A 26,389-nucleotide genomic window follows, 5' to 3' on the forward strand; every position below is an offset into this window, starting at 1 on the left:
AGGGCGGGCTAAAGAGGTCGCGGTCGCACGCGCAGTTGGTCCTTAGTTCTGCGGCCGTGTGGGTGAGTTGGCTGCCGGTGAGTTGGGTGCCGGTGGAGTCGTGTTGGTCCTCAGAATCCCCGCGTAGCCGCTGCCTCCTCCTACCCTCGCCATGTTTCTCACCCGGTCTGAGTACGACAGGTCCGTGCAGCTGGGGGACGTCGGGTGGGAATTATGGGTTGGCAGGCCCGGGACCTGGCCGCGCGGCCTGGGTTCTGCCGTGTCATGGGGCTCCCCAGGAACCCGAGACTGGCCGGACCTGGGGATGTTTTGCCCTCCTCAGGCGCCCGTCGTCCTTCCCCAAGCTAGACCACATCGGCGGCACTTGTCCTACTGTTGAGTCACCCCTGGGTCCTAACTCGGTGCGGAAGCGAGAAGCTCCGGCTGGTGCTTGGTAAAGAAGGCGTGAGGAGCCGGAACTCCTAACTTGAACCCGGAGAAGGCCAAGGGTCACTCTTTGCTCCGTTCATCTTTTCGTGCCTAGTATGACTACCTTAAACAAACAAACAAAAAGTTAAACGTGCTTCCTGGAAGAAAAAGCAACTGGTTTGTAGTAGGGCATGCTGCGGTGTATAGTTTCTTCAGAAGCGCGAAGGCAGTCGTAGCTTTGGCTGGATATATTGTCTGGAGTCTGATTTTATAGGAACTGGAATTTAGAATGGTTTTCAAGAGATTTCTCATCATGCCAATTCCAACTGACCAAAATTTTTTGACTTTTTAAAAGTTTAAAGCAAGTTTTAAAAAACTTTTGTGGTATGAAAATGCTCACAATATTAAGTTGTACATATATATGCTGTAGACATTTTTACTTTCAGTTTCTGTTTTCGTCAGTTAAGTTTTTACATAGCTACTCTTTTTTAAAGTCATGGAAGGCAGACATTTTCTTTGTACTGAGTGGTATGAGAAGCTGCATTTCCTGTCAAGTATATGCTGATCCTGTCAAAGTTTTACCACTTGGAGTTACCACTTTTTCATCTTTTTTACTGACTCATAGAAGATGTGTGTGAAGTTTTGACATATTTCCCCACTGTCCTATAAAGTGACTTTGTTGGTCGATATTTAACTTCCAGAACATTGAAGAGAATCATCTTCGGGTGACATAATTTTGAGTTAGGATGTGTATGATAGAAATTGTTATGCTTATCAGAAAGCATTTATTAAATTTTGTGGCCATTTACTTAACATATGTATTGACTGCTTTGTTACTTATTTTTCTGTCTTCCCAAGACGGCTTAAAATACATCCCTTTTTATTCTCTTAGTTAATGTGCTTGAGTGCTTGCTGTGAACAAGGCACTGTTCTAGGTGCTGGTGCTACAGCAATGGACAAAATCAAGCTCCTTGCTCACATATAGGAGACTCTTTTGAGACAGTCGCGCTCTGTGGCCCAGGCTGGAGTGCAGTGACGTGATCTTGGCTCACTGCAACCTCCCCCTCCTGGGTTTTGTTTGTTTGTTTTTGAGACGGAGTCTCACTCTGTCACCAGGCTGCAGTGCAGTGGCATGATCTCGGCTCACTGCAACTTCCGCCTCCTGGGTTCGAGCGATTCTCCTGCCTCAGCCTCCCGAGTAGCTGGGACTACAGGCGCGCGCCACCACTCCCAGCTAATTTTTGTATTTTTAGTAGAGACGGGGTTTCACCATGTTGGCCAGGATGGTCTCGATCTTTGACCTCGTGATCCACATGCCTTGGCCTCCCAAAGTGCTGGGATTACAGGAGTGAGCCACCGCGCCTGGCCTGCCTCCCGGGTTTAAGCACTTCTCTGCCTCAGCGTCCTGAGTAGCTGGGATTACAGGCGGTGCCACCACGCCCGGCTAATTTTTGTATTTTTAGTAGAGACAGGGTTTCCTCATCTTGGCCAGGCTGGTCTTGAACTCCTGACCTCGTGGTCCACCTGCCTTGGCCTCCCAAAGTGCTAGGATTACAGGCGAGAGCCACCTCGCTCGGCCTGAGACTCTTAAAGAATTGTTTACAGGTACAGTGGCCCATGCCTGTAATTCCAGCACTTTGGAAGGCGGAGGCAGGATTGCCTGAGCTCAGGAGTTGGAGACCAGCCTGGGCAACATAGTGAGACCTCATCTCTACTAAACATTAAAAAATATCAGCCGGGTGTGGTGGCGCTGACCTTGTCTCCAAAAAAAAAAAAAAAAAAGAATTGTTTACAGAAGTAACTATAGTGTGAGTCAGAAATATATTAATGCCATTAGAGAAATTCAAATCAATACCATGGAAGTTTTGATGAGGGATTGCATTCAATATGAGAGGATCATGGAAAACTTCACAAAGGAGCTGACATTTAAACTAGGTTTCTTGAAAGAGCAGGAATTTAATAAAGACAGATCAATAGTTGTGGGTTGGAGAATATGGAATAAATGAAGGAGGAGCAATGGAAAAGCACAATACATTTTGGGAAAAGTCCAGTCTGACTGGCACATATGATACGTGTATGGGAACAGCAGGAGATAATGGGAAAAACAGGATGCTGCTAGATATTGAATGGTTTTTAACACGAGGCTAAGGAGTTTGGGTCCTATTTCTGTAGGCAACTGTGCGCTGTTAAATAATAATTGTGTTTTACAGAGATTAATTGTCTGAATTAGGGGAAAGTGAGTCAATACCTGTTAGTGTTAGGCTATTAACAATAGTTAGGTGAAAGGTAATGAGGGCATTGAGAAGGAAGAGTGATGTGTTACTGTGGAGGAGGAATTGATATGAATTGGTATGACTTAGCATATAGTTGGATATGGGAAAAGACGGGGAGGAATGAGTCAGATCATTTAGAACTTCCTATCTTGGGAACACTGGAAGATTTGAGATGTTTTAAAATAAAACTGAAATAGGAATGGCAGGAGATGAAGTCAATTTTGCAAGGTGGCTGGATTTAAAGAGATAATATTTCAAACTGGAAAATGTTAAGTGTTAAGTGCTAATAGGATATGCAAGTGGAAATGTTCAGCAAACATTTAAATTAGTTAGGAAAGAGGTAAAACTGGTAGTAGAGATTTGGAAGTAACTTGTGCTTAGCACTCTCCCAGGCTGGAGTGCAGTGGCACCATCTCGGCTCACTGCAACCTCTGCCTCCTGGGTTCAAGTGATTCTCGTGCCTTAGCCTCTCAAGTAGCTGGGATTACAGGCACCTGCCACCACGCCCAGCTAATTTATGTGTTTTTAGTAGAGACGGGGTTTCACCATGTTGGCCAGCCTGGTCTCGAACTCCTGACCTCAGGTGATCCGCCTGCCTCAGCCTCCCAACGTGCTGGGATTACAGGCGTGAGCCACCACGCCAGGCCAAAAGCACTACTATATGACATGTTACCTGTTGTAAAGTCTGGACTCCATAAACCACGGATTGCAGCCATCTCATTCATTTGTTCACATATATTTTGTGTCCATTGTGTGCTCAAAGCTTTTATAGCTGAGACCATGATTGGTGCCTCTTTTCCGTAAGGATTTCCAGCATACTTGAACACGGAAAGGTGGAAAGTGTTAAGTGTTAAGGGGAAGTGTTTTAGAGAGGAAAGCAGTCTGACATGTAAGTTATGTAAATATTGAGTGAATGAACTAGGTTAGAATTAGGAACTACATGGATCTCAGTCTGTTAAGATAACAATAGTAATTCATACAAATAAGTAGAGAAATGTACCTGTGACTAACTTTTAGTAAAAAGTAATAATTAGGCCCAGGCGCAGTGGTTCATGCCTGTAATCCCAGCATTTTGGGAGGTCGAGGCGGGTGGATCACGAGGTCAGGAGTTCAAGACCAGCCTGGCCAATATGGTGAAACCCCATCTCTACTAAAAATACAAAAATTAGCTGGGCGTGGTGGCATGCACCTGTAGTCTTAGCTGCTGGGGAAGCTGAGGCAGGAGAACTGCTTGAACCCAGGAGGCGGAGGTTACAGTGAGCTGAGATCGCGCCCGCCTGGGCGACAGAGCGAGACTCTGTCTCAAAAAAAAAAAAAAAAGTAATAACTGTGTTTTATAGAGATTGTCTGAATTAGGGGAAAAACTCTTCCTACTTGCTCCACGAGTCAATACCTGTTAGGAGACTATTACAAACGTTAGGTGAAAGGAAATGAGGGCATTGAGAATGGAAAGAAGAGTGATAACCCCAAGTATTAACGTCATATGCATGTTATGGGAAGAGGATAAGGAACAATGCACATTTTCTTGGAAATTGGCTGATAGTTTTGAGGCATGAACTTACCAAAGGAACTGGTAAGTCTATTCAGAATGGATCCAAGTTGATTCAGGATTGAGGCAGAAAAGTCATTTGCTCTCATTTCATCAATTTGGGAAGACTTTCTGGGAGTGAGGCAGAAGTGTTCTATATATAGGTTCCATTGCCTTGAGAAACTGTTAATGTACAAAAAAATGCTACAGATTGTTGTGGGCGAAGTAGAGAATAATGACAGCGTGCGTATTCTGTAGCTATCTGAGCTAGTTGTCAAGGAACTTGAATTCAGTGTCTACATGACTAGTTTTTATGAGTATAATTAATAATTTTTTTTAAATTATAGGGGCGTGAATACTTTTTCTCCCGAAGGAAGATTATTTCAAGTGGAATATGCCATTGAGGCTATCAAGGTATAGTAGCAAGTAGCATAGTTCCTGAAATTTCATGGCTACCTGACATTTTGCTGGCAGAACACTTGGAGTAAATGTGGTTTAACCATTCCTTTAGAAAATGTTCTTACATCCCTTTAAGCAACCACTGTTAACCATTTTTATAACAGTTTCAATCCTATTCCTAATATCAATTTTAAAACTTTTTGAGCAGTTAACTGCTTCGTAATTATCTAAATAGCTTTTTCTCAGTGGGGGTGGAGGGACATATTTGTGCTTTTGATCCTCTTAGCTATAAAGAGAGGTACAGAAGTCCAGAATTAGCACCTGTATTACTTTTTCTGTTTTGTTTTCTTTAGCAAATCATGTATCTGACCACCTTTGTATTCTTTCTTTTTCTTTTTTTTTTTTTTTTTTTTTTTTTTTTGAGATGGAGTCTCTCTCAGTCGCCCAGGCTGGAGTTCAGTGGCGTGATCTCAGCTTACTGCAACCTCCGCCCCTCGGGTTCAAGTGATTCTCCTGCCTCAGCCTCCCAGTACCACCAGGCTGGTCTCGAACCGCTGACTTCAAATGATTCGCCCATCTCAGCCTCCCAAAGTGCTGGGATTACAGGCGTGAGCCACCACGCCCAGCCCACCTTTGTGTTCTTGTTGGTAAAGACACCTTAGGGACTAAATAAGAGATTTGTTTTAGTGTTTTTTTAGAGACAGGGTCTCACTCTGTCACCCACGCTGGAGTACAGTGACACCATCTTAGCTCACTGCAGCTTCTAACTCCTGGGCTCAAGCTTTCCTCCCACCTTAACTTCCCTAGCAGCTAGGGTACAGATGTGTGCGCCATGCCTGGCTAATTTTTTTTTTTTTTTCGGTAGAGATGTGGTCTTGCTATGTTGCCCAAGTTGGTCTCAAACTCCTGGGCTCAAGTGATCCTCCTGCCTCAGCCTCTCAAAGTGTTGGGATTTACAGGTGTGAGCCACCACACCTGGCCTGGACTGGATAATTCTTTGTTGTGGAGGGCCATCTTGTACATTTTAGCATGTTTATCAATTCCTGGGTACTACTCATTAGGTGCCAGTAGCACTCTTTCAGTTGTGACCACCAAAAATGTCTCCAGACTTTGCCAAGTGTCTGGTGGGGACAAAAGGGCCCCCAATTGAGAATCACTCTTCTAGATAAAAAGTATATATGAATTCTGTCCTACTCTGTTCAGTTAGGGATTCAAGATCAGTATACTATACATAAAACAATTAGAGAACAACTAAGTGCTAAATTAAGTTTTCTGGCAATGGTTTCTGATTATATATTTGATTTTTAAGGTATACATACATGTAGTTTCAGAGTTAGAAGGCAAAGTAGTTCTATAAACCTTGTAACAAAAATAGCAATTCTTGAGGCCTGCATCATCTAGGTTCAGCTTTTCAGAGGCAACACTTTAAATTGTTTCAGCTGGTAATGTTCTAGGACTGTACCTCCATATCTCTATAACACAGATGTATGGTTTTTTTTTATTAGGCATTATCCATGGACTTTTCATTATGAAAGATGAAGATTTCTGCCCTAACCCCACATCCCTACTCCCTACCACACACAATTGTCTTCTGAGGTGGGGATAGGGTGACCCTCTCCGTATATATCATGAATATCATAATTTTGTAAGATCATTAGTCAATAGTTACATTAGTATAACTGTAAATGCTTTTCACAGCTGAGCCATTTTGCGTTTTATAATTATTTTTCTGTTTCTGCACAACATTGTTTTTCTTGGAGTTAATAGTTCTCTTTTTAAAAATATTTGCTTAATTTAGGATGATCAATAATGCATTCCAAAGTCTCTCCAGGTTACATGTATCCTCTCAAAACATTCAGGCAAACTAAGTGTCCTATTAAGGATTCCTTTTTTTTTTTTTTTTTTTTTTTTTTTGAGACAGAGTCTTGCTCTGTCACCCAGGCTAGAATGCAGTGGCGCATCTCAGGTCACTGCAGCCTCAACCTACCAGGCTCAAGTGATCGTCCTGCCTCAGCCCCCAAAGAAGCTGGGACTGCAGGTATGCACAACCATGCCTGGCTTGTTTTTTGTTTTTTTTTTTTTTTGAGACGGAGTCTCACTCTCTCACCCGGGCTGGAGTGCAGTGGCGCTATCTCAGCCCACTTCAACCTCTGCCTCCCAGGTTCAAGCAATTCTGCCTCAGCCTCCTGAATAGCTGGGATTACAGGCGCGTGCCACCACACCTAATTTTTGTATTTTTAGTAGAGATGGTGTTTCACCATATTGGTCAGGCTGGTCTCGAACTCCTGACCTTGTGATCCACCTGCCTCTGCCTCCCAGAGTGCTGGGATTACAGATGTGAGCCACCGCGCCCGGCCTAAGTTTTGTATTTTTTGTAGAGACGGGGTTTCGCTATGTTGCACAGGCTGGTCTTGAGCTCCTGAGCTCAAGTGATCCGCCCACCTAGGCCTCCCAAAGTGTTGGAATTACAGATATGAGCCACAGTGCCCTATTAAGGATTCTTAATGAAATCTTGGAGCCTTCTAATCTGCTCCAATCTGGACTGGTTGTTCTCTGGGCCTCCTGCGTACCTGTGGACTTCATTTTCTGTGAGATCATTCTAGGCATTCCCTTTAACTCCCTCTTGTGTTAGGCCCCATGTCATCTTTTTTGATTTATTTGCTCAATTTGGTAGAACCCATTTTCCAATAGTATTGTAGAAACTATTTATTTATTTATTTATTTTGAGGTGGAGTTTTGCTCTTGTTGCCCAGGCTGGAGTGCAATGGCGTGATCTCGGCTCACTGCAACCTCCGCCTCCCGTGTTCAAGCGATTCTCCTGCCTCAGCCTCCTGCGTAGCTGGGATTACAGGCATGCGCCACCACGCTGGCTAATTTTGCATTTTTAGTAGAGATGGGGTTTGTCCATGTTGGTCAGGCTAGTCTCAAGCTCCCGACCTCAGGTGATCCGCCCGCCTCACCCTCCCAAATTGCTGGGATTATAGGCATGAGCCACCGTGTTTGGCCAGAAATAATTTTTAATTTCCAACTTCTTTTTTTTCTTTTCTTCTTATTAGCATCCCGTTCTTGTTTTATGGATGAAATATCTTGTTTTTCTTCAACAATTTTCTAATTTTTCTTGAAAATTTTTTTCCTTGTGGACATTGTTGCTCATCCCTATAATCTCAGCACTTTGGGAGGCTGAGGGAGGAGAATCACTTGAGCCTAGGAGTTCAAGACTAGCCTGGGCAACATAGCCCGTGTCTAGAAAAAATTTAAAAAATTAGGCTGGGCAAGGCTCACACCTGTAATCCTAGCACTTTGGGACGCTGAGGCAGGAGGACTGCTTGAGTCTACAAGTTCAAGACCAGCCTGAGCAACATAGTGAGAGTTTGTCTTCACAAAAAATTTAAAAAATTAGCTGAGTGTAGTAGTGTACACCTGTAGTCTTAGCTATTTTGCAGGCTTAGGTGGGAAGATCTCGTGAGCCTGGGAGGTTGGGGCTCCATGAGACGTGATTGTGCCACTGCACTCCATCCTGGGCAACAGAGTGAGACCCTGTCTAAAGTATTTTTTTTTTCCTTTTGAACTGGTCAGATTGTTTAGAGCTATGTTTTTCAAACTGCAGGTCTAGACCTATTAGGAGATAATAAAATAAATTTAGTGGTCATGAGGAGCATTTCTTTTGAGACAGAATGTCCCTCTGTCACCTAGACTGGAGTGCAGTGGTACGATCACAGCTCACTGCAGCCTCAACCTCCCAGGCTCAAGTGATCCTCCCACCTCAGCCCCCAGCTACAGGCATGTGCCACCACACCCAGTTAATTTTTTTTATGTTTTGTGGAGGTAAAGTTTTGCCATGTTGCCCAGGCTGGTCTCAAACTCCTGGGCTCAAGTGATCTTCCTGCCTCAGCCTCCCAAAGTGTTGTGATTATAGGCATGAGCCACCACTCCTGGCCCACATTTCTTTTTTAAGTGAAACAGAGCAGTAGATATCAAAATGCCTTGCCCATAGTAGTGATGAGTGGTTTTTTTCCTGAAATTTTGTTTCTGTTATGTATTTATATTTATTTGTGGGTTTTAGTTATGAAATCAAATGTATTCCTTACTGTGGCTTTTGGTCAAAAAGTTTGAAAAACATTGCTCAGGAGAAAACTGCCTCTTCTCATTTCATTCCGGGAGGGTATTTCTGGCTGCTGGCTTCTGAGAGCTGAGTAGGGAAAGAAGGCTGAGGTTCTTAACATTTGGTTTGTAAATTTTTACATATTTATCCCGTTTTCAGTACATTATTCCTGCCTTAGACTGTGCTTGGTGTCCCCAATCCAAAGACACTCTGTTTTACGGTCTCCAGAGAATAAGCCTGGAGTCTTCCACGGGAGTGGGGGAGGTGCAGTCATCTAGCTTTACAGCATAGGGGAGGGGATCTGGGAATCTGTTTCTTAAACATTGAACCATCTTGCAATTTTTAGCTCCTTGTTCATTTCCATTTCCAGAGGTCCTTGTTGCCACCATTTCCTTTTTTGAGGTCCTGTGATAAAAATCAGGTTGTTTCTTTACTTTCTTTACTGCTGGTTTAGGATTTGGATTACCCAGGTATCACTAACCTATCTTCTTTTTAGCTTCAAAGTTTTGTTGCTGTGTCTTCTCCCACTCTCTGTTATAGTGGATTTATGCCTTTTTAAAAGTCCTTTAATCTTACATCAATAGACTTAAGGAAGGCGTGGAACTAATGTTATGTCTTTAGTCTGCACCTTTAACTAGAAATATGAGCATTCATTTTTATTTATTTATTTTTCGAGATGGGGTCTCACTCTGTTGTCCAGGCTGGAGTGCAATGGCGTGATCTTGGCTCACTACAACCTCTGCCTCCCGGGCTCAAGCAGTCCTACCGTTTCAGCCTTCCGCGTAGCTGGGAGTACAGGCATACGCCACCAAGCCTGGCTAATTATTGTATTTTTTTATAGAAACAGGGTTTCACCATGTTGCCCAGGCTGGTCTTGAACTCCTGGACTCATGCAGTCTGCCCGTCTCAGCCTCCCAAAGTGCTGGGATTACAGGCATGAGCCACCATGCCCAACCTGAGTACTCATTTTTTTACATAAAATTTTTTGGCAGTTCATCTCCTGTAGTTATGCAGGTATCCACTGATTAAGAAAATACATGACAAAAAGCTGGTGTACATTTAATAACACTTCTAAATAAAGTCACAATTCAACACATTTGAAAAATAATATGTATGTGTGTGAAGTGATCATTCAGTCTGCAGACATGTTAAGCAAGTTATACATAAAGATTCATGGGATTCTTTGGAACTCTTTGCAATGCTCACACTTGGCAGTGATTACTTTGTAGAAATAACTAAATATAATGGGAATTCAAAGCAGAAAGCATAGTCATGGAAGGCTTTGATGAGTGGAATTTGGATTGGGGGAAGGAAGAATGTATTCCAGGGGAGACAGCATGAGCAGAGGGGTGCAAGGGTAGGAGATAACGTGGCTTGAGCCAGTGGGCTGGGCTATACCTGAGGGATTTTGTTGGAGAATAACGAGTAGTGAAGTTGGAAGGGAAAAGTGGCATCAGGATATGAAGGCTCTGGAAGTTTATTTGGATATATTATAGGCAGTATAGGGTGATGTTAATTCTTGAGAGAAGAAATATAATGATAATAGCATTTTATTAGATCAGTCAGGTTATAACATTAGAGATACATTGAGAGAGAGATTAAAGATGAGAGAGGCTATTGAAGTATCTAGGCATGGAATATGAATAACATTTGTTCATATTTGGCAGGCACCATTTTAAGCATTTTATAATATATAATGTGTTTACCCTTATTATTATTGTCATCCTCATTTTGCAGGAAGTGGGCATAGAGGAGTAGATGACTGGGAGTTATGTAGAGATAAAGAGATGAATTCCAGGTATATTGTGGACTTCTAGCGACCTTAAATAATTAATAGTTTTACGTTGTTGGTGGTGATGATGGTGGTGGTTCTTTTCATCCCTCCCTACCTTCCTTTATTACTTTTTTGGAGGTCAGGTAGGTTGGGGAATATCATCACCTCTTGGGACAGACCAAGGTAGATGGCAGAGGTGAAAAGAGGCCAGGTCCAGAGAAGACATTAAGAGTTTTATTACTTTCTTGCCCACTATGTTTAGAACTTTTGAATCCTCCGTCCTCCAAATATTGGCATTAGAGAGTGGATTTTTCCAATGTTTGAAAGACTGTTGAACTTACTCTTTTGGGGTTCTGGGAATTACATGGGTAAATTATAAAGAAAACATTAAAAATTTAAAAAAACTTTAAGGGAGAAAAAAAGAACTTTTTAGAATCACAAAATTCTGTAAATCAATGTTCTTGCTATTGACAGGAATAGTATATTAATTACTTACAGTATGTTAGGGTGCTCCTTCTCTCTGCCTATAAGATGTGGCCAGTTGAAGTTTCTATCATGTGAAGATTTACAGAGAGCTATCTGGTGAGTATGTGAGACAGTTATTTGACCTATATATGGTAATCATAACATGTTTCTCTTCAGCTTGGTTCTACAGCCATTGGGATCCAGACATCAGAGGGCGTGTGCCTAGCTGTGGAGAAGAGAATTACTTCCCCACTGATGGAGCCCAGCAGCATTGAGAAAATTGTAGAGATTGATGCTCACATAGGTAAGGAGTGGAGGAAAGCTGTTCTGTAGGATCTGGTCTGGGTTAATTAGTCCTCTATGATGTTCCAAGGAAGGTTTATGAAATGAACACGTTATCCCCTTGTTAGCTATTATTTTCCAGGCAGTAGGCCAGAATGCGTAAATGTAGGAATAGGAGGCTGTTGCAGGACTCATTTATGTTTAACCTACTCCCAGAAGTTCCTTTCCCCTCAAATTTAGACTTGGTAAATGTGATGGTTGTTGAAATATGCAAAGGTTGAGATCTTTGAAGTGACTACAAGTTATAAGAATAATATAGACTTGCCTAGATCAGTCTTCCTCCTTTGTTTTCAGATTATCTTTGTATTCCTTGTTGCCTCTACCCACTTTTTTGGTTTTTAATTCCCCTGCCTTGGCTTCTGACATCATTGTATAATAGTATTACAGGGTGAGTAATTCTACTTATTTATAGAATGGCATTTTATTTGGCTATCCAAATTTTCTTAACCTGTCTAGTCATCTAATTAATGAAGCATTGGCAAAATAATTAATTGCTTGAAGGCATCAGAACCAAATGCCGTGGTGACTCTGGGAGCTTGATATTATCTCTTTCATAGATATAGAAACTGAAATTTTATCTTTTAAGATTGGAACATTGTGTCTTCTTTAACTCAAGTCACTTGTCTTTTGAAGGTAGCTCAATGTCACTATGTTCAACAAATTGAGAGCCTACAATGTGCCAGACCTTATGCTAGATACCAGGATATAGAAAGGAATAAGACATAGTCCTTGTTTTACAGGAGCATACAGTCTAATTGTGGTGGTGGACATGTAAGTAAGTCAATGCAATTAAGTGACAAAAGTATTAAGAAAGACTAGTGTGTTCTTAGTAGGAGTACAAAGGAAGAAATAATTAGTTTTGCCTGGAGTCAGCGGTAGTGGGGCTTTCAGAAAAGGATTCCATGAAAGTGATTTTGAGCTGAGTTTAATTCTGAAAGATAAGGAAGTGTACACAAGGCAAACAAGTGTCTGGGTATAGCAAGGGAGAGCATTCTAGTCAGGGGGAATAGAAATGACTGAAGCCATCGTGGTGTAAAATATAAAATACCATGGCACAAGCAGTTTTGTAGGCCTGGGCCATGAACTGCAGCAGCAGATGAGTCGGTCAGAGAGCGGAATTCCTTTTTTACCACCCTGAAGGGCTTCAATGTAATCCTTTTGCAAGGATGGGAAAGGTTTTAAGCAATGAGGTAATAGGATCCCATTATAATTTCAGAAAGGCCATTCTGATAATGATATTAAAGATAGACTAAAGAGGGCTGAAACTGGAGGCACGGAAGCCAGTTGAAAAATTTGTAATAGTCCAAACAAAGAGATGGTGAAGGTTTTAACCAACACAGTAGCCAGAGAATGGAGAGGAAGATAGAAATTGACAGAACTTGTGATCTGATTGGTTGTGAGGGCCAAGGAAGAAGACGGGGTCTGGAAGGGAAATGAGTGTGTGATATGTCCAAGTAGATATATTAAGGAAGTTATTTGGCTTTATATGTCTGAAACTTGGGAGAGAAACTTAGGCTGGAGATTTAGATTTGAGCCATGGCATGTAAAATAACAGTTATAGCCATAATCGTGACAGCTTGGGCCATCAGGCAAACTCTCTCTGATATAACTAGTTGCTTTGTGTTTGGGACAGAGAGGCAAAAGGCTTTTGATTTATTCGAGAGTCCTCCACTGTAGTCCATAGTGAGGTGATTTTCTTTTCCTTGTTTCCCAGGTTGGGGCATTAGTATTTGCTTCGTTTGAAAATGTATCATCGTCTACAAAGAGTGCTAAAGGGATGCTTAGGGATGTAACATGTAGAAATTCATGTTTGGTTAGCTGCTTTTCTCTGGGCTTATTTTTATCGTCTGGACTTCTGTGTCATTGTGGATGGTTTTTTGTTTCTAATATCATTAATACTTGGGTTCAGTGCAGATCATTTCCTATCTAATCTTTTGGGTATAAAATGCCATGGGATAGCTGAATGGCTGCCATGGTTCCAATCCAGAATTTCAGGATTTCCTGAGTGGATGAAAGAGTTCTACAAGGATTTGGCCACTGGGTCACTGTCGCTTTTACATTGCAGGTTGTGCCATGAGTGGGCTAATTGCTGATGCTAAGACTTTAATTGATAAAGCCAGAGTGGAGACACAGGTAAAATTGGCATTATCTCCTTTTTACCAGGATGCTTGAGTTCCTTGTTTAGTGATTATCTAGCTGCCTGGGCTATACTGCAGGTACCTGTGTCAATATTAGATGTGGCTCTTGGGAGTAATTTTGGGTAGAATTCCCAGTTAGAACTTCCTGGGGCTTGGAGTTTAGCTGTCCAATCATTGCAGTTTTAAAGAGGCTCTGGTCAGTAGTGCTGACAGTGTCTTCCTCTTTTTTTTGGCTTTGCCTATATATAAAGCATGCATTGTTTCCTAATTGACTTTCTGTGGGAGCATCATGGCAGGAGGTGGATGTAGTTAAAGGATATTCTCCCCTCAGCTGCCTTTGCTGCCAGGCTTGTAAATAACAGCCCTCCTTTGGTGAGTAATAACTTGTACCAACTGACAAATACTGGTCAGGGATACTGTTTTGTTTTTTTTTTTTTAAACTTTGTAGCTGCTGCTTCGAGATAGGCTAGTAAGAAAAATACATCACATGGTAAAATTTTTTGTACTTATTTGCAAGTTTGCTGTCTGTACTTATGTAAGAATAAGTCATTTAATTTAAACATCAACAGAATAAGCTAGAGTCTTTGAGGGAAAGAGGCACTTTTAGTTTTTGAAAGAGTAAACTTGGTGCTTTGAGGCATAACCCTCTTTTTCAAGGCCGTAATTCTCTTGTCCGTCGTTGCTTAGAGTCCTTGTGATATGTTTATTTCCAGAGCTATTTCTCTTCCTCTCATGTACTCCCAAGTACTCAGGGTTAATGTTAATTAAGAAAACCACATTTGAGCCTTCAGTTTTCAATCCCAGTTTAAAGGGATGTGCGTAGTGAGATGGTGGGCTGCTTTAATGTCCTTATTAGAAGGTTGTACCATGCTTTGCTCTTTTTCTAGAACCACTGGTTCACCTACAATGAGACAATGACAGTGGAGAGTGTGACCCAAGCTGTGTCCAATCTGGCTCTGCAGTTTGGAGAAGAAGATGCAGATCCAGGTGCCATGGTGAGTGTGATACTTGTGTCGAGTTTTCTTATTGTTGTATGGGACTTAGGACATTTGTCCTGTGAACATAACATTCCCAGCCCCTCTCACCTCCTTACTTTATAGCCATTTATCTTAATATCTCTTATTTTTTGGTTCTAGTCTCGTCCCTTTGGAGTAGCATTGTTATTTGGAGGAGTTGATGAGAAAGGACCCCAGCTGTAAGTACCATTTTGTAATTTTCCCCCATGCTTTTGCGGGGAATTATTTTAATTTGGGGTGGGGACTGAGAAGATTATTGTAGACTATTAGCCAGGTATTAGCACACACCTGTAGTCCCAGCTACTTGAAGGCTGAGGCAGGAGGATCTCTTGAGCCTGGGAGTTGTTATCCAGGCTGTAGTGAGCTATGATCATGCCACTGCACTCCAGCCTGGATAGCAGAGCCAGACCCCATCTCTTTAAAAAATACATTAAAAAAAGATTATTGTAAAAAGGGCTATTGTAGGGTGTGTGTGTGTGTATATGTATATACATATATATATGGCTTCTAATACTAAAGTTTAGTGATTCTATACCGTTTGCACAAATTTGGGGATTCCATGAAGAATTCCCCTATTGGAACCAGTGCTAATTCTGGAAGGAATTAGAAGTAACTTGTTACTATAGTCAGGGTATGTTTTAGAGCTTTGCTCTGGAATGTTGATCTGATCCTCATCCTCAAATATTTCTAAGATAGGCATAAACAAGTACCATATTTATACATACTATACTTCTAAATCCCTAAGGAAGGTACTAATTTTCTTAAACAGTTTTTAAAATGTCTGGTTTCTCCAGACATAGAACATCTTTTAGATCTGTGCCTCAATATTTCAGTGGTGTTTCCTGGCTGCAGAGCCAAGCATTTATACTTTGTTTTAGTGAGACGTTTGTTACATAAAGTGCCACCACTCCTGAGCATTTTAGTCCTCATTTTGGGGGTTTTGCAGGTTTCATATGGACCCATCTGGGACCTTTGTACAGTGTGATGCTCGAGCAATTGGCTCTGCTTCAGAGGGTGCCCAGAGCTCCTTGCAAGAAGTTTACCACAAGGTAATTAAGTATTCTCACAACTCTTACTATTTTTTTTAATCATGGTATAATTTACATATAATAAAATGTGCAAACCTTAAGAGTTCAGTTCTGTTTTGACAATTGCAAAACAAGATAAATAACACTTTCATCACCACCAGAAAAATGCTCATCCACATTCCAGTCAATCTCTTTCCCTCCCTTGCAACCATGTTTACCACTGTCCATTAGTTTTGTCTGTTGTGCTTTGTTATAAATGGAATTAAACAGTTAGTCAGTTTGTATCTGTTTTGTTTAACACACTGTTTTTGAGATCCATTCATGTTGTTCCAGTATTTCCGTTTGATGGCTGGGCTGAGTAATATACCATGGTATGGATGTACCACAATATGTTTATCCTCTATCTTCACAGCTTTACTTAGCACTTTACAATTGGCTCTTGAAGCAAGTGGGCATTTGGTATTTTCTTTGTGAGATGGGAAGATTTGGTTTTGGGTAACTCATTGGTGTGATTGAAGGCTGCTCTACTTATTCAGGTGGTTCATACAGGGATGCCTGCTCACATTAGCTCCTAATGGTATTGCTTTTACATGTGGAGGAAATTAGGTACAAAACAGGGTAAATTTGAATTTTCTAAACCATTGGGCTACCTCTTAGATCATTTGGGCATTATTGTTCATTGGATATTACCGATAATATTATCTTCTAAATTAAAAGAGGAATTCAAATGTACACAAGACTAGTCTATCCCTTTCCCCTTCTTCAAAGATTACTTTGGTTGGTGACTTTATTGTGGCTCACAATAAGGTTTGGGGGGTTTTTTTTCCTGAAAAAATGTATTCTACTTATTTGCCATTTACTTGAGTTCTGGAGATACTTGTAATGCACCATACTAAGTAAGATGTTTGACATACTTGCTAAATACTTTTTTCAGTGAGATAAAGGGAAAATCTTTGAAGGAAGGAAGGATTGTGTATAATTAATAGGCATCTTCTTGCCTTCTTTGTTTCAAGTCTATGACTTTGAAAGAAGCCATCAAGTCTTCACTCATCATCCTCAAACAAGTAATGGAGGAGAAGCTGAATGCAACAAACATTGAGGTACTTTCTGTTTTATTGTTGGATTTTTTTCGTTTTTTTTTTAAGAGATGAGGTCTGGCTATATTGCCTAGACTGGTCTTGAACTCATGAGTTCAAGTAGTCCTCCCACCCCAGCCTCTCAAGTAGCTGGGACTACAGGTGCACACACCATGCCTGGCTAATGTTTTTTAATTTTTTTAGAGATGGGGTCTTGCTGTGTTGCCCAGACTGGTCTTAAACTCCTGGCCTCAGGCAATTCTCCTGCCTCAGCCTACTGAGTACCTGGGACTATAGGTGAGAGCCACTACACCTGGCTGTTTTATTGTTTTTTATTCAGATATCATAGCTGGCATTGCTGAAGACTACATAGATCATGGAAATGACATTTTTGTATATTTAGTTCCTAAGAAATTATTAACAGCCTTTGAATAATAAGCAGCTTTAGTAAAGTGGTGCTGGCAGAAGCCAGAATTCAGTGAGTTAAAGAATGAGGCCTGGCGAGGTGGCTCACGCCTGTAATCCCAGCACTTTGGGAGGCCAAGGCAGGCAGATCACTTGAGGCCAGGAGTTCGAGACCAGCCTGGCCAGCATGGCAAAACCCCGACTCTACCAAAAATACAAATACTAGCCAGGTGTGGCAGCATGCACCTGTAGTTCCAGCTACTCGGGAGGCTGAGGCATGAGAATTGATTGAACCCAGGATTCGGAAGTTGCAGTGAGCTGAGATTGTGATACTGCGCTCCAACCTGGGCGACAGAGCGAGACTCTCTCAAAAATAAAATAAAAAGAATGAAAGGGAGATGATGAGTGGAGAAAACAATAGTATGCTGCTTTCTCAAGAAGTTTGATTAGTGTCGGCAGAAGATAGCATTAAAGAAAAGGATTGTGTCTTTTTAAGGATGTGGAAAAGTCTTGAAAATATAAACGGAGATGAAACTAGTGTATAGAAAAATGTTGAAAGAGTCGGGCGCAGTGGCCTGTAATCCCAGCACTTTGGGAGGCTGAGACAGGTGGATCGCTTGAGGGCAGGAGTTCAAGACCAGCCTGCCCAACATGGTGAAACCCCATCTCTACTAAAAATACAAAAATTAGCCAGGCGTGGTGGTGGACGCCTGTAATCCCAGCTACTTGGGAAGCTGAGGCATGAGAATCGCTTGAACCCGGGAGGTGGAGGTTACAGTGAGCCAAGATTGCACCACTGCACTCCAGCCTGGGCGACAGAACAAGACTCCGTCTCAAAAAAAAAAAAAAAGCTGAAAGAAATAAAAGGAGAGGTTAGGATAGTGATGGAAAAGTTATAGAAGAGGTAAGGCATGGTACACATGAAGGAGTTGGCTTTGAAAAGTAAAATTCATTCAGCATCATATTGAGTACCCATTATATAGCAGGTATTATGCTAGATGCCCAGGGTTACAGACACAGAAAATCCAATTCCTATTCAAGTAGTATACTGTGTAGTGCAGGGAACATATAGATAATAAGAACCTGGGGTGATATTTCTATAACAGCAGTAAGAACAGATTCCTGTGAGTATGTACAACTTAGACTAAAGCATTAGGGAAGCTTCTTGGAAGAGGTGATGTCTGGAAAAGGGAGCAGAAAGGTATTCCAGGAAGACGGGACAACATGTGCAAAGGGTTCAAGATGTAAAAATAATATTGTGGGTAAAGGAAACTTTGAGGTTTTGTCTGACCGCTGAGGTGTGGGATGTATATAAGATGGTGGGGGACGGTAAGGGATGAGACTGGAGAGGTATGGCCAGCTTGGGAATGTCCTTTTTTAGTAATGCTAAGAGTAGACAGGAGCAAAGGAAGTAATGACGAGTAAAGATAGGTGGGTTTGGCGGTAAACCTGGAGAGATGTCCCACATTTCCCCAGATTTTTCCTAGTGATTGTAAGGTCATCTGCCGAGGGTAGGTGAATGCAACAGTAAAATTGAGAATGGGAAATATTTGGAAAAGTCGTTATGAGAAGACAGGGAAGAGTAAAAGGATTGCTGGGCCATATTAAAATCCTAGTTGAGGCCAGTAATCCTAGCACTTTGGGAGGCCAAGGCAGGAAGATCACGTGAGGCCAGAAGTTCGAGACTAGCCTGGCCAACATAGTGAAACCCCGTCTCTACTAAAAAAATACAAAAAATTAGCTGGGTGTGGTGGTGCGTGCCTGTAATCTCAGCTATTCGGGAGGCTGAGGCATGAGAATTGCTTGAACCTGGGCAGTAGAGGTTGCAGTGAGCTGAGATTGCACTCCAGCTGCACTCCACCCTGGGCAACAGCACGAAACTCTGTCTCAAAAAATAAATAAATAAAATTTAAAGGCCAACCAAGACTGTAATTATATATCAGTAATTAAACCAATCAGTACTTACCAGGATATTTGTTGACCACACTCATGAGAAAATGGATAGTTGGATTAATCCATGGTAGGGGATTGACTAGTTAAGAACAGAAGATTAGAGAGGACTGGAGAGTATTGTTGGTGAATGTCTCACCCATAGAACCAGCTTTCATAGGCTGCTGTGAAAGGTCAGTCTAAGAAGGACTGACATTTGGGAGCCACTGCTCTAGAGCCCATCTGCTTTAAGTTCTTAGTCTATTAGTTGTTCCTTGGAGCTCCAGCCTCCCTACATGAACTGCTTCCCCTAAGAAAAGGAAAATATCCGGCCAAGCGTGGTGGCTCATGCCTGTAATCTCAGCACTTTGGGAGGCCGAGGCTGGCGGATCACGAGGTCAGGAGATTGAGACCATCCTGGCTAACAGGGTGAAACCCCTTCTCTACTAAAAATACAAAAAAAATTAGCCGGGTGTGGTGGCGGGCGCCTAGAGTCCCAGCTACTCCAGAGGCTGAGACAGGAGAAGCGTGAACCCGTGAGGCGGAGCTTGCAGTGAGCCGAGATCATGCCGCGCCACTGCACTCCAGCCTGGGCGACAGAGTGAGACTCTGTCTCAAAATATATATATATATCCAAGTTACATCTTACATCTTTCTTTTTAAGAAAATCTTTATATGTACCTCCTTCTATCGAGTGTCCTTACTTTCAATGAACTTTTTTGAGATATAATTTATATACAGTAAAATGTACCTATTTTAAGTTTACAATTCAGCGGATGTTGACAAATGTACAACCCCCAGTATCTGTCACCCCAGTCATTATATTGATCCTCCCAAAAAGTTCTCTCATGTCCCTTTGTAGTCTCTTCCCCCACATTGATCTACTTTTTGTCACTATAGATTTGTTTTGTGTTCTAGAATTTCATATAAATGTTTTTGTTTGTTTTTTTAAGAGATGAGGTCTGGCTATATTGCCTAGACTGGTCTTGAACTCATGAGTTCAAGTAGTCCTCCCACCCCAGCCTCTCGAGTAGCTGGGACTACAGGTGCACACACCATGCCTGGCTAATGTTTTTTAATTTTTTTAGAGATGGGGTCTTGCTGTGTTGCCCAGACTGGTCTTAAACTCCTGGCCTCAGGCAGTTCTCCTGCCTCAGCCTCCTGAGTAATTGGGACTATAGGTGACTATAGGGACTATACTTCTTTCACTTGGCGTGATTTTGAGATTCACCCGTGTTGCATCAATTCTGTTACATTTCATTGCTGAGTGCTATTTCATCCATCTTATTTTTTCACCTTTATTGCCAAGTCTCCTCCAAACAGAACCTGTATTATCTCCACTGCTTCACCTCTCATTTACTCCTCAATCACTACTATTTGTTTCAGTTTTTATTATTTCCATGAGACTGCTCCTTGCTAAGATAACTCTTATTTGTCAGATTTCATGGTTACTCTTTGGAACTATCATTTGACCTTTTTGAAGGATTCACCTCAGATTTGACAGTTCTAAAATTAAAATCATTATCTTTCCTAAAAACCATTTCATCTTCCCATATTTCTAATCTTGGTTGATGACACCCCCAGTGTACTTGTCATTCACACGAGAAACCTGGAAGACTTTGACTTCCCTTTCCCCTTTTACTCAGTCATTTCTTTGCTCCCTTATAAATAACTCCCAAATCAATGTCCCTTCTCCATCCCTACTTCCAGTGCCGCCTTTTGTTCAGGTTCCCATTTTTCCTCTACCTTGTATATTTTCAGAGGCTTCCTAACTAATCTTGCCCTCCTCCATTTCAGTCCATTTTTTCCTCATTGTGCTACTATAGTGGATTTTCTAAGCTATATCTAATCTTAATGGTTCTCCACTTAAGAAATATTTTCTGGCTGGACATGTGGCTCACGCCTGTAATCCCAGCACTTTGGTAAGCCAAGATGGGTGGATCACTTGAGGCCAGGAGTTCAAGACCAGCCAGGCCAATATGGTGAAACCCCTGTCTCTAATAAAAATACAAGAAATTAGCTAGGCACGGTGACGTGTGCCTGTAATCCCAGGTACTTGGGAGGCTGAGGCATGAGAATTGCTTGAACCCAGGAGGCGGAGGTTGCAGTGAGCTGGAATCACGCCACTGCACTCCAGAGCGAGACTGTCTCAAAAAAAAAAAAAAAAAAAAAAACCTTTTCTGACTTCTGTTGTCTGTGAGATAAATTCCAAAATTCTTTTCATGGCATAATTCACTACTTCTTAAGTCATTTGTTTAATCTGTTAGAGACTTTGCTAAGCATTTTACATGCAATTACTTCTCTTAATCTTCACAACACTCCTATGAGATAGATATTCCTATTCCGAAAATCTTATTTTACAGAAGAGGAAACTGGCTTTGAGACGGTAGGGCCAACAGGTAAATGGTAGAGTCAGGATTTGAATCCAGGTCTGGTCTTAGGTCTTATACTTTTAACCACTTTAACATACTGTCTCCCATGAGCTCTGACCCCCTACTCCCTCTCCTTTTCACGTCATATTCCATGTGCAAGCTGTGGTTTAGCCATACAGAATTACTTTCAGTTTTGCAAATATGTTGTGTTCTTTTGTGGTTCTGTGCATTTGCACATTGTTTGCCCTTCCTGTCTTTGACTGTCTGACCCATTCTTGCCATGCTTTTAATACACAACTCAAAAGTTGCTTCTCCCTGAAGCCTTCCTGGGCTCCTCCAGATCACTCTTATACATATTCTTAGTTCTATTACAACACTTACCTGACATTGAATACATTTGGCATCTAGCACTTAGTAAATAAAGACTTTCTTCATCTTTGGATCCTTAGTCACAAGTACATGTAACTAATACACAGGTGCTTAGTAATTAATTATTGGTGAAATAAATTGAAAGAAAATATCTGTTCTACCTGCCTCATAGAGATGTTTTTTGAAAGTGAGATAATAAATAGAAAAGTGTCTTTCATATAATGCAAATACATTTATTATTATGCAAATGTAAGGGATTATTTTTACTTATCTAGTGATGAGCAACTTCCTGAAGGCAGTCCTTGGCTCAGACACTATTATTAATAGTATTGATTTGCGTTCCAGTTCTTCTGTAGGACTGTTCCACTCAGAGTTTTCCCAGTTTCTGCTTTTTAGCCCCTGTAATGTTTTGAGAAGGCTAGCCTGAGTCATGAGTGAAATTCTTTAGGCCCTCACTCTTTAGATTATTGCTCTTATATTTCTCTGTCCTCATGTCATTGATCATCAAGTAAAGATATACCTTAAGAGAAGCAGTAGTAACATTTTTATTTATTTATTTATTTGAGACAGGATCTCACTTTGTTGCCTGGGCTAAGTGCAGTGGTGCGATCTCGGCTCACTGCAACCTCCACATCCCATGTTCAAGTGATTCTTGTGCCTCAGCTGGGCCTACAGGCATGCGCCACCATGCCCGACTAATTATTGTATTTTGAGTGGAGACAGGGTTTTGCCATGTTCACCAGGCTGGTCTCGAACTCCTGACCTCAAGTGATCTGCCTGCCCCAGCCTCCCAAAGTGCCAGAATTGAAGGAATTACAGGCTACCACGCCTGGCCAAGAGAAGCAGTAATAATATTTGTATGTTTAAATATCCTTGGAATGGAACTCTTGGTCTACATGGTAAACTAATTGTTTACCTATATTTTGCAGATATATTTGGGACTTTTCTGACATTTCATGTAACTAGAGATATATCTTTTAGGAGAATCTAGAGGAGACTACAAGCTTTGAGAGGAGAACTTTTTTTTTAAGTCTGTTCCCAGATATCAGATGTCTTAAGACGTGCAGCAGTCTTTCTGAATTTTACTTATAGATGAGGCAGAGGATACTAAACATCATATAACTGGATTATGCTGATTCTCTCTAGCAACTTTCAAGTTACATTAAATATTAGTACTGAAAATTACTTTAAAATGCCCTACTATATTTAATTTTAAAAAATTATTATTAATTAATTTATTGTTTTAGACAGAGCCTCTTTCTGTCACCCAGGCTGGAGTGCAGTGGGATGATCACAACTCACTGCAGCCACAACCTCCCAGGGTCAAGCAATTCTCCCACCTCAGCCTCCTGAGTACGTGGGACACAGGCGTTTGCTACACCCCCTGCTAGTTTTTTGGGGTTTTTTTTTGGTAGACACGGAGTCTCCCTGCGTTGTCCAGGCTGGTTTTTGACTCTCGGGCTCAAGTGATCCTCCCGCCTCAGTCTCCCAAAGTGCTGGGGTTACAAGCATGAGCTACTGTTTCCAGCCATGTGTTTAATTTTAAAAATTGAAGAAAAAAAACACTATGAGGAAATGACATGTAAAACACAAATCTTTTGAGGCAAATGTGAAGTGGCACCTATTGCTCAGTATTGCCCAAAACTGTGGGACATGATCAACAGAGAGAATGGAAAACCTAGTCATGATAGTTAAATTTGAAATTAACCATCTTCTGACCCTAGTTTTTTATTGTTGTTGTTGCTTTTAAATGTAAATATAATCTGGATTTCCAGTTATTACTGATATCTTCAGCAGTCACAACTGATTTCCTATGCCAGTGTTAATGAAATCTTTTCTTGGCCAGTTCTTTTACAAAAACGTTAACAGGCCAGGTGCAGTAGCTCACATCTGTAATCCTAGCACTTTGGGAAGCCGAGGTGGGCAGATCACCTGAGGTTGGGAGTTCGAGACCAGCCTGAACAACATGGAGAATCGCCGTCTCTACTAAAAATACAAAATTAGCCGGGCGTGGTGGCGCACGTCTGTAATCCCAGCTACTCGAGAGGCTGAGGCAGGAGAATTGCTTGAACCCGGGAGGCGGAGGTTGAGGTGGCTTAGATCACGCCATTGCACTCCAGCCTGAACAACAAGAGCGAAACTCCATCTCAAAACAAAAACAAAAACAAACAAAAAAAACTTTTTTGTTAAGTTTTGCCACATAAACAATTTTAGAGAAAATACCTGACAATAGTTAATGATTATTTGTTGTAGGCAATAATGGTCTAAGCACTTTATATATATTAACATTTAATCCTCACAACTACTCTATGAATTAGCTATTCTTATTGTCCTCATTGTACAGATGAAGAAATAGAGGCACAGAGTGGCCAAGTAACCCCAAGTCACACACACAAGCTCAACTTTTAAGTATTTAAATATACTTCAAATATATTTCTAAAGGAGTCTTTAACAGAAAAAAGTACTGACTCCATGTACTTTGCTGCTGCTTTTGTGATCCCTGTTGAAGTGACTTCAAGAAGTGACAATGATGCCAGGCATTTGGTTAAGTATGATGTGGTGAGTTAACCTTAAAATAGAAAATTTGGTCAATAAGCATTTTTATTTTGGAGCCAGAGAGCTATTTTAGGGACCTGCTGCCTGGAAAGGATATCCTTGGGACAGCAGATCCCTTAGTTCCTAATGAATAGCTGCATCACCAACACAGCTTCTCCTGACCATGGTAGGGCCATCAGCAGGGTAACTCAGCCCAGCTTATTAACCCTTCTGTTTTCTTTCCAGCTAGCCACAGTGCAGCCTGGCCAGAATTTCCACATGTTCACAAAGGAAGAACTTGAAGAGGTTATCAAGGACATTTAAGGAATCCTGATCCTCAGAACTTCTCTGGGACAATTTCAGTTCTAATAATGTCCTTAAATTTTATTTCCAGCTCCTGTTCCTTGGAAAATCTCCATTGTATGTGCATTTTTTTTAATGATGTCTGTACATAAAGGCAGTTCTGAAATAAAGAAAATTTTAAAATATTTGTTAATAGACTGTTCTCTTCTAATAGTCTTTTTTTGTTTTTTTTTTTTTAAGAGATGATGTCTCACTATATTGCCCAGGCTGGTTTCAAACTCCTGGGTTCAAGTGATCTTCCCGCCTCTGCCTCCTGAAGTGCTGGGATTATAGGCAAGAGCCACTGTGCCCAGCCATTGTAATACAGTCTTTTGTTTGAAATGCAAATGTTGGTGGGCCAAAAGGACAGTGTTATTAATATCCCTATTCTATGAAGATGTCTGTTCTAAAACTGTTTTAGTGATGCTCTATAACAGAATCAACTATATCCATTAATCCCATGGTGTTGATAAATGAACTAGTCCAGCTCTTCCCAGTGGTTAATAGATGTTAACAGCACTGTAAATCCATTTCGGCCCTGTAATTTCTGGAGCAAACGTGCATTTTTGCTGCTTTTCTTATAAGGAGATGCTACTAATTGACTATCAGAAGAACATGTTTTGAGGTCCTCCTCAAAACATTGATGGGTTGGAATCAGCCATCAACAGTGTTGTACCAGTTCTTGGGTCTTGATAGACAATTTGGAAAGAGATTTCCTTGTTTACGAAGTGAAGGACTAAGAAAGAATTAAATTAATGACCTTGGCCTCACTGGCAATCAATTACAAATCTCTATATCAGTAAGAGAATTGTAAAATTCAGAAGCAGTTTCCATTAGACTTTGGAATGAATGATGAACTTTCCCCATTAGAGCTGCCATCATATGATTGGTGGAGATTGTTTAAAGAATCATTCTATCTCAGCCTCAAAAATTACCATGGGAAGATGGTATCAGTATCACTACTTAACAGATGAAGAATCTAATGCTGTGTGCCCATGGACACACAAAATTAAGCTGTTGGGACTTGAAAGCTCAAATTTTCTTGTTTGAGATCACCAGCTCTTAAGTAATAGGGAAATCTGGAGATTTGAAAAGTACTTGCACTGTCCACAACATGGCTAATCCATATGTGGATGATGCAGAATTGATTTAATTCACTAACAGGGACCCCATAATTATTTGCTGGGCTCTGGTTATATTAATGTGTAGGAAGTTGTACTATATGTTAATAAATTATGACTATTTGGGTAGGCTGAATTCATACTAAATCCATACTGTAGTTCAACAAAAAACAACAATGTGTTTATATACATTTGGAAACTGCAATGATAGGAAACATTTGGAAGAAAGGGATTTTGCCCTAGAATAACACATAAGGAAAGCAGAGAATTAGAGTATATTGTTACTGAATGTTCCAGAGACTTCTAGTGATTTTAACACTTATTAAGTATAGCATGTTGATGGGGAGATTTGTTTCTCTAAAGATCACTTTATTTTATTAAATCCTAATAGAAAATACCCTTGAAAATCCTATCTCATTTATTCCTGTAACAAATTTATTGAGCACCTACCTACCTACTATATGCCAAGAAATGTATTAGCCATCAGGCAGAGAGCTGTTCAAATGGTAGATATGATCTGTGCTCCTGTGAAACTTCTAGTGGGGAGAGCCAAACAATAAACAATATTCCTTTTTAACTCTAGGTTAATGCAGAAATGGATAAAGCCTATGTTGCTTTTGGGAGAGGTGAGTTGTGTCTCTGAATCACATGCATTTCATAGGGGGAAAAATGCCCAAATACTAAGGAGTAGCTCTTAGCCTATGTCCGTTCGCCTCAGCTTAAGTTGTTTTCCCTCCCACTGGCTGGGCAGCATATTAGTGTTTTAC

At 41.1% G+C, this 26,389-nt stretch overlaps 1 protein-coding gene across 4 annotated transcripts; it reads left to right on the forward strand.

Moving 5' to 3' along the window:
• PSMA5 (proteasome 20S subunit alpha 5) lies at positions 1-24,647 on the forward strand. 4 transcript variants are annotated; one of them, XM_031001431.3, is made up of 9 exons: positions 1-180; positions 4,557-4,623; positions 11,127-11,253; positions 13,357-13,424; positions 14,317-14,424; positions 14,566-14,624; positions 15,392-15,494; positions 16,487-16,573; positions 24,406-24,647. In XM_031001431.3, exons 1-9 carry the CDS (start codon positions 152-154, stop codon positions 24,481-24,483), a joined length of 726 nt encoding a protein of 241 aa, XP_030857291.1. In that variant the 5' UTR covers positions 1-151; the 3' UTR covers positions 24,484-24,647. The 4 variants fall into 4 exon arrangements, with proteins under 4 accessions (XP_030857291.1, XP_055209980.1, XP_063558186.1 ...); XM_055354005.2 differs by lacking the exon at positions 24,406-24,647 and adding an exon at positions 16,754-24,399 and having other exon boundaries at positions 19-180; XM_055354020.2 differs by having other exon boundaries at positions 38-62.
• Positions 24,648-26,389: the final 1,742 nt, after the last annotated feature.

The sequence above is a fragment of the Gorilla gorilla genome, chromosome 1 (genome assembly GCF_029281585.2).
Source record: "Gorilla gorilla gorilla isolate KB3781 chromosome 1, NHGRI_mGorGor1-v2.1_pri, whole genome shotgun sequence".
Lineage (NCBI taxonomy): Eukaryota > Metazoa > Chordata > Mammalia > Primates > Hominidae > Gorilla > Gorilla gorilla.

Coding starts and splice junctions, on each gene's coding strand:
- PSMA5 (XM_055354005.2), top strand. CDS start 152: ATGTTTCTCACCCGGTCTGAGTACGACAG. Junction 14,425..14,565: donor ATGCAGATCCAGGTGCCATG/GTGAGTGTGATA, acceptor TTTTGGTTCTAG/TCTCGTCCCTTTGGAGTAGC. Junction 15,495..16,486: donor TGCAAGAAGTTTACCACAAG/GTAATTAAGTAT, acceptor CTTTGTTTCAAG/TCTATGACTTTGAAAGAAGC.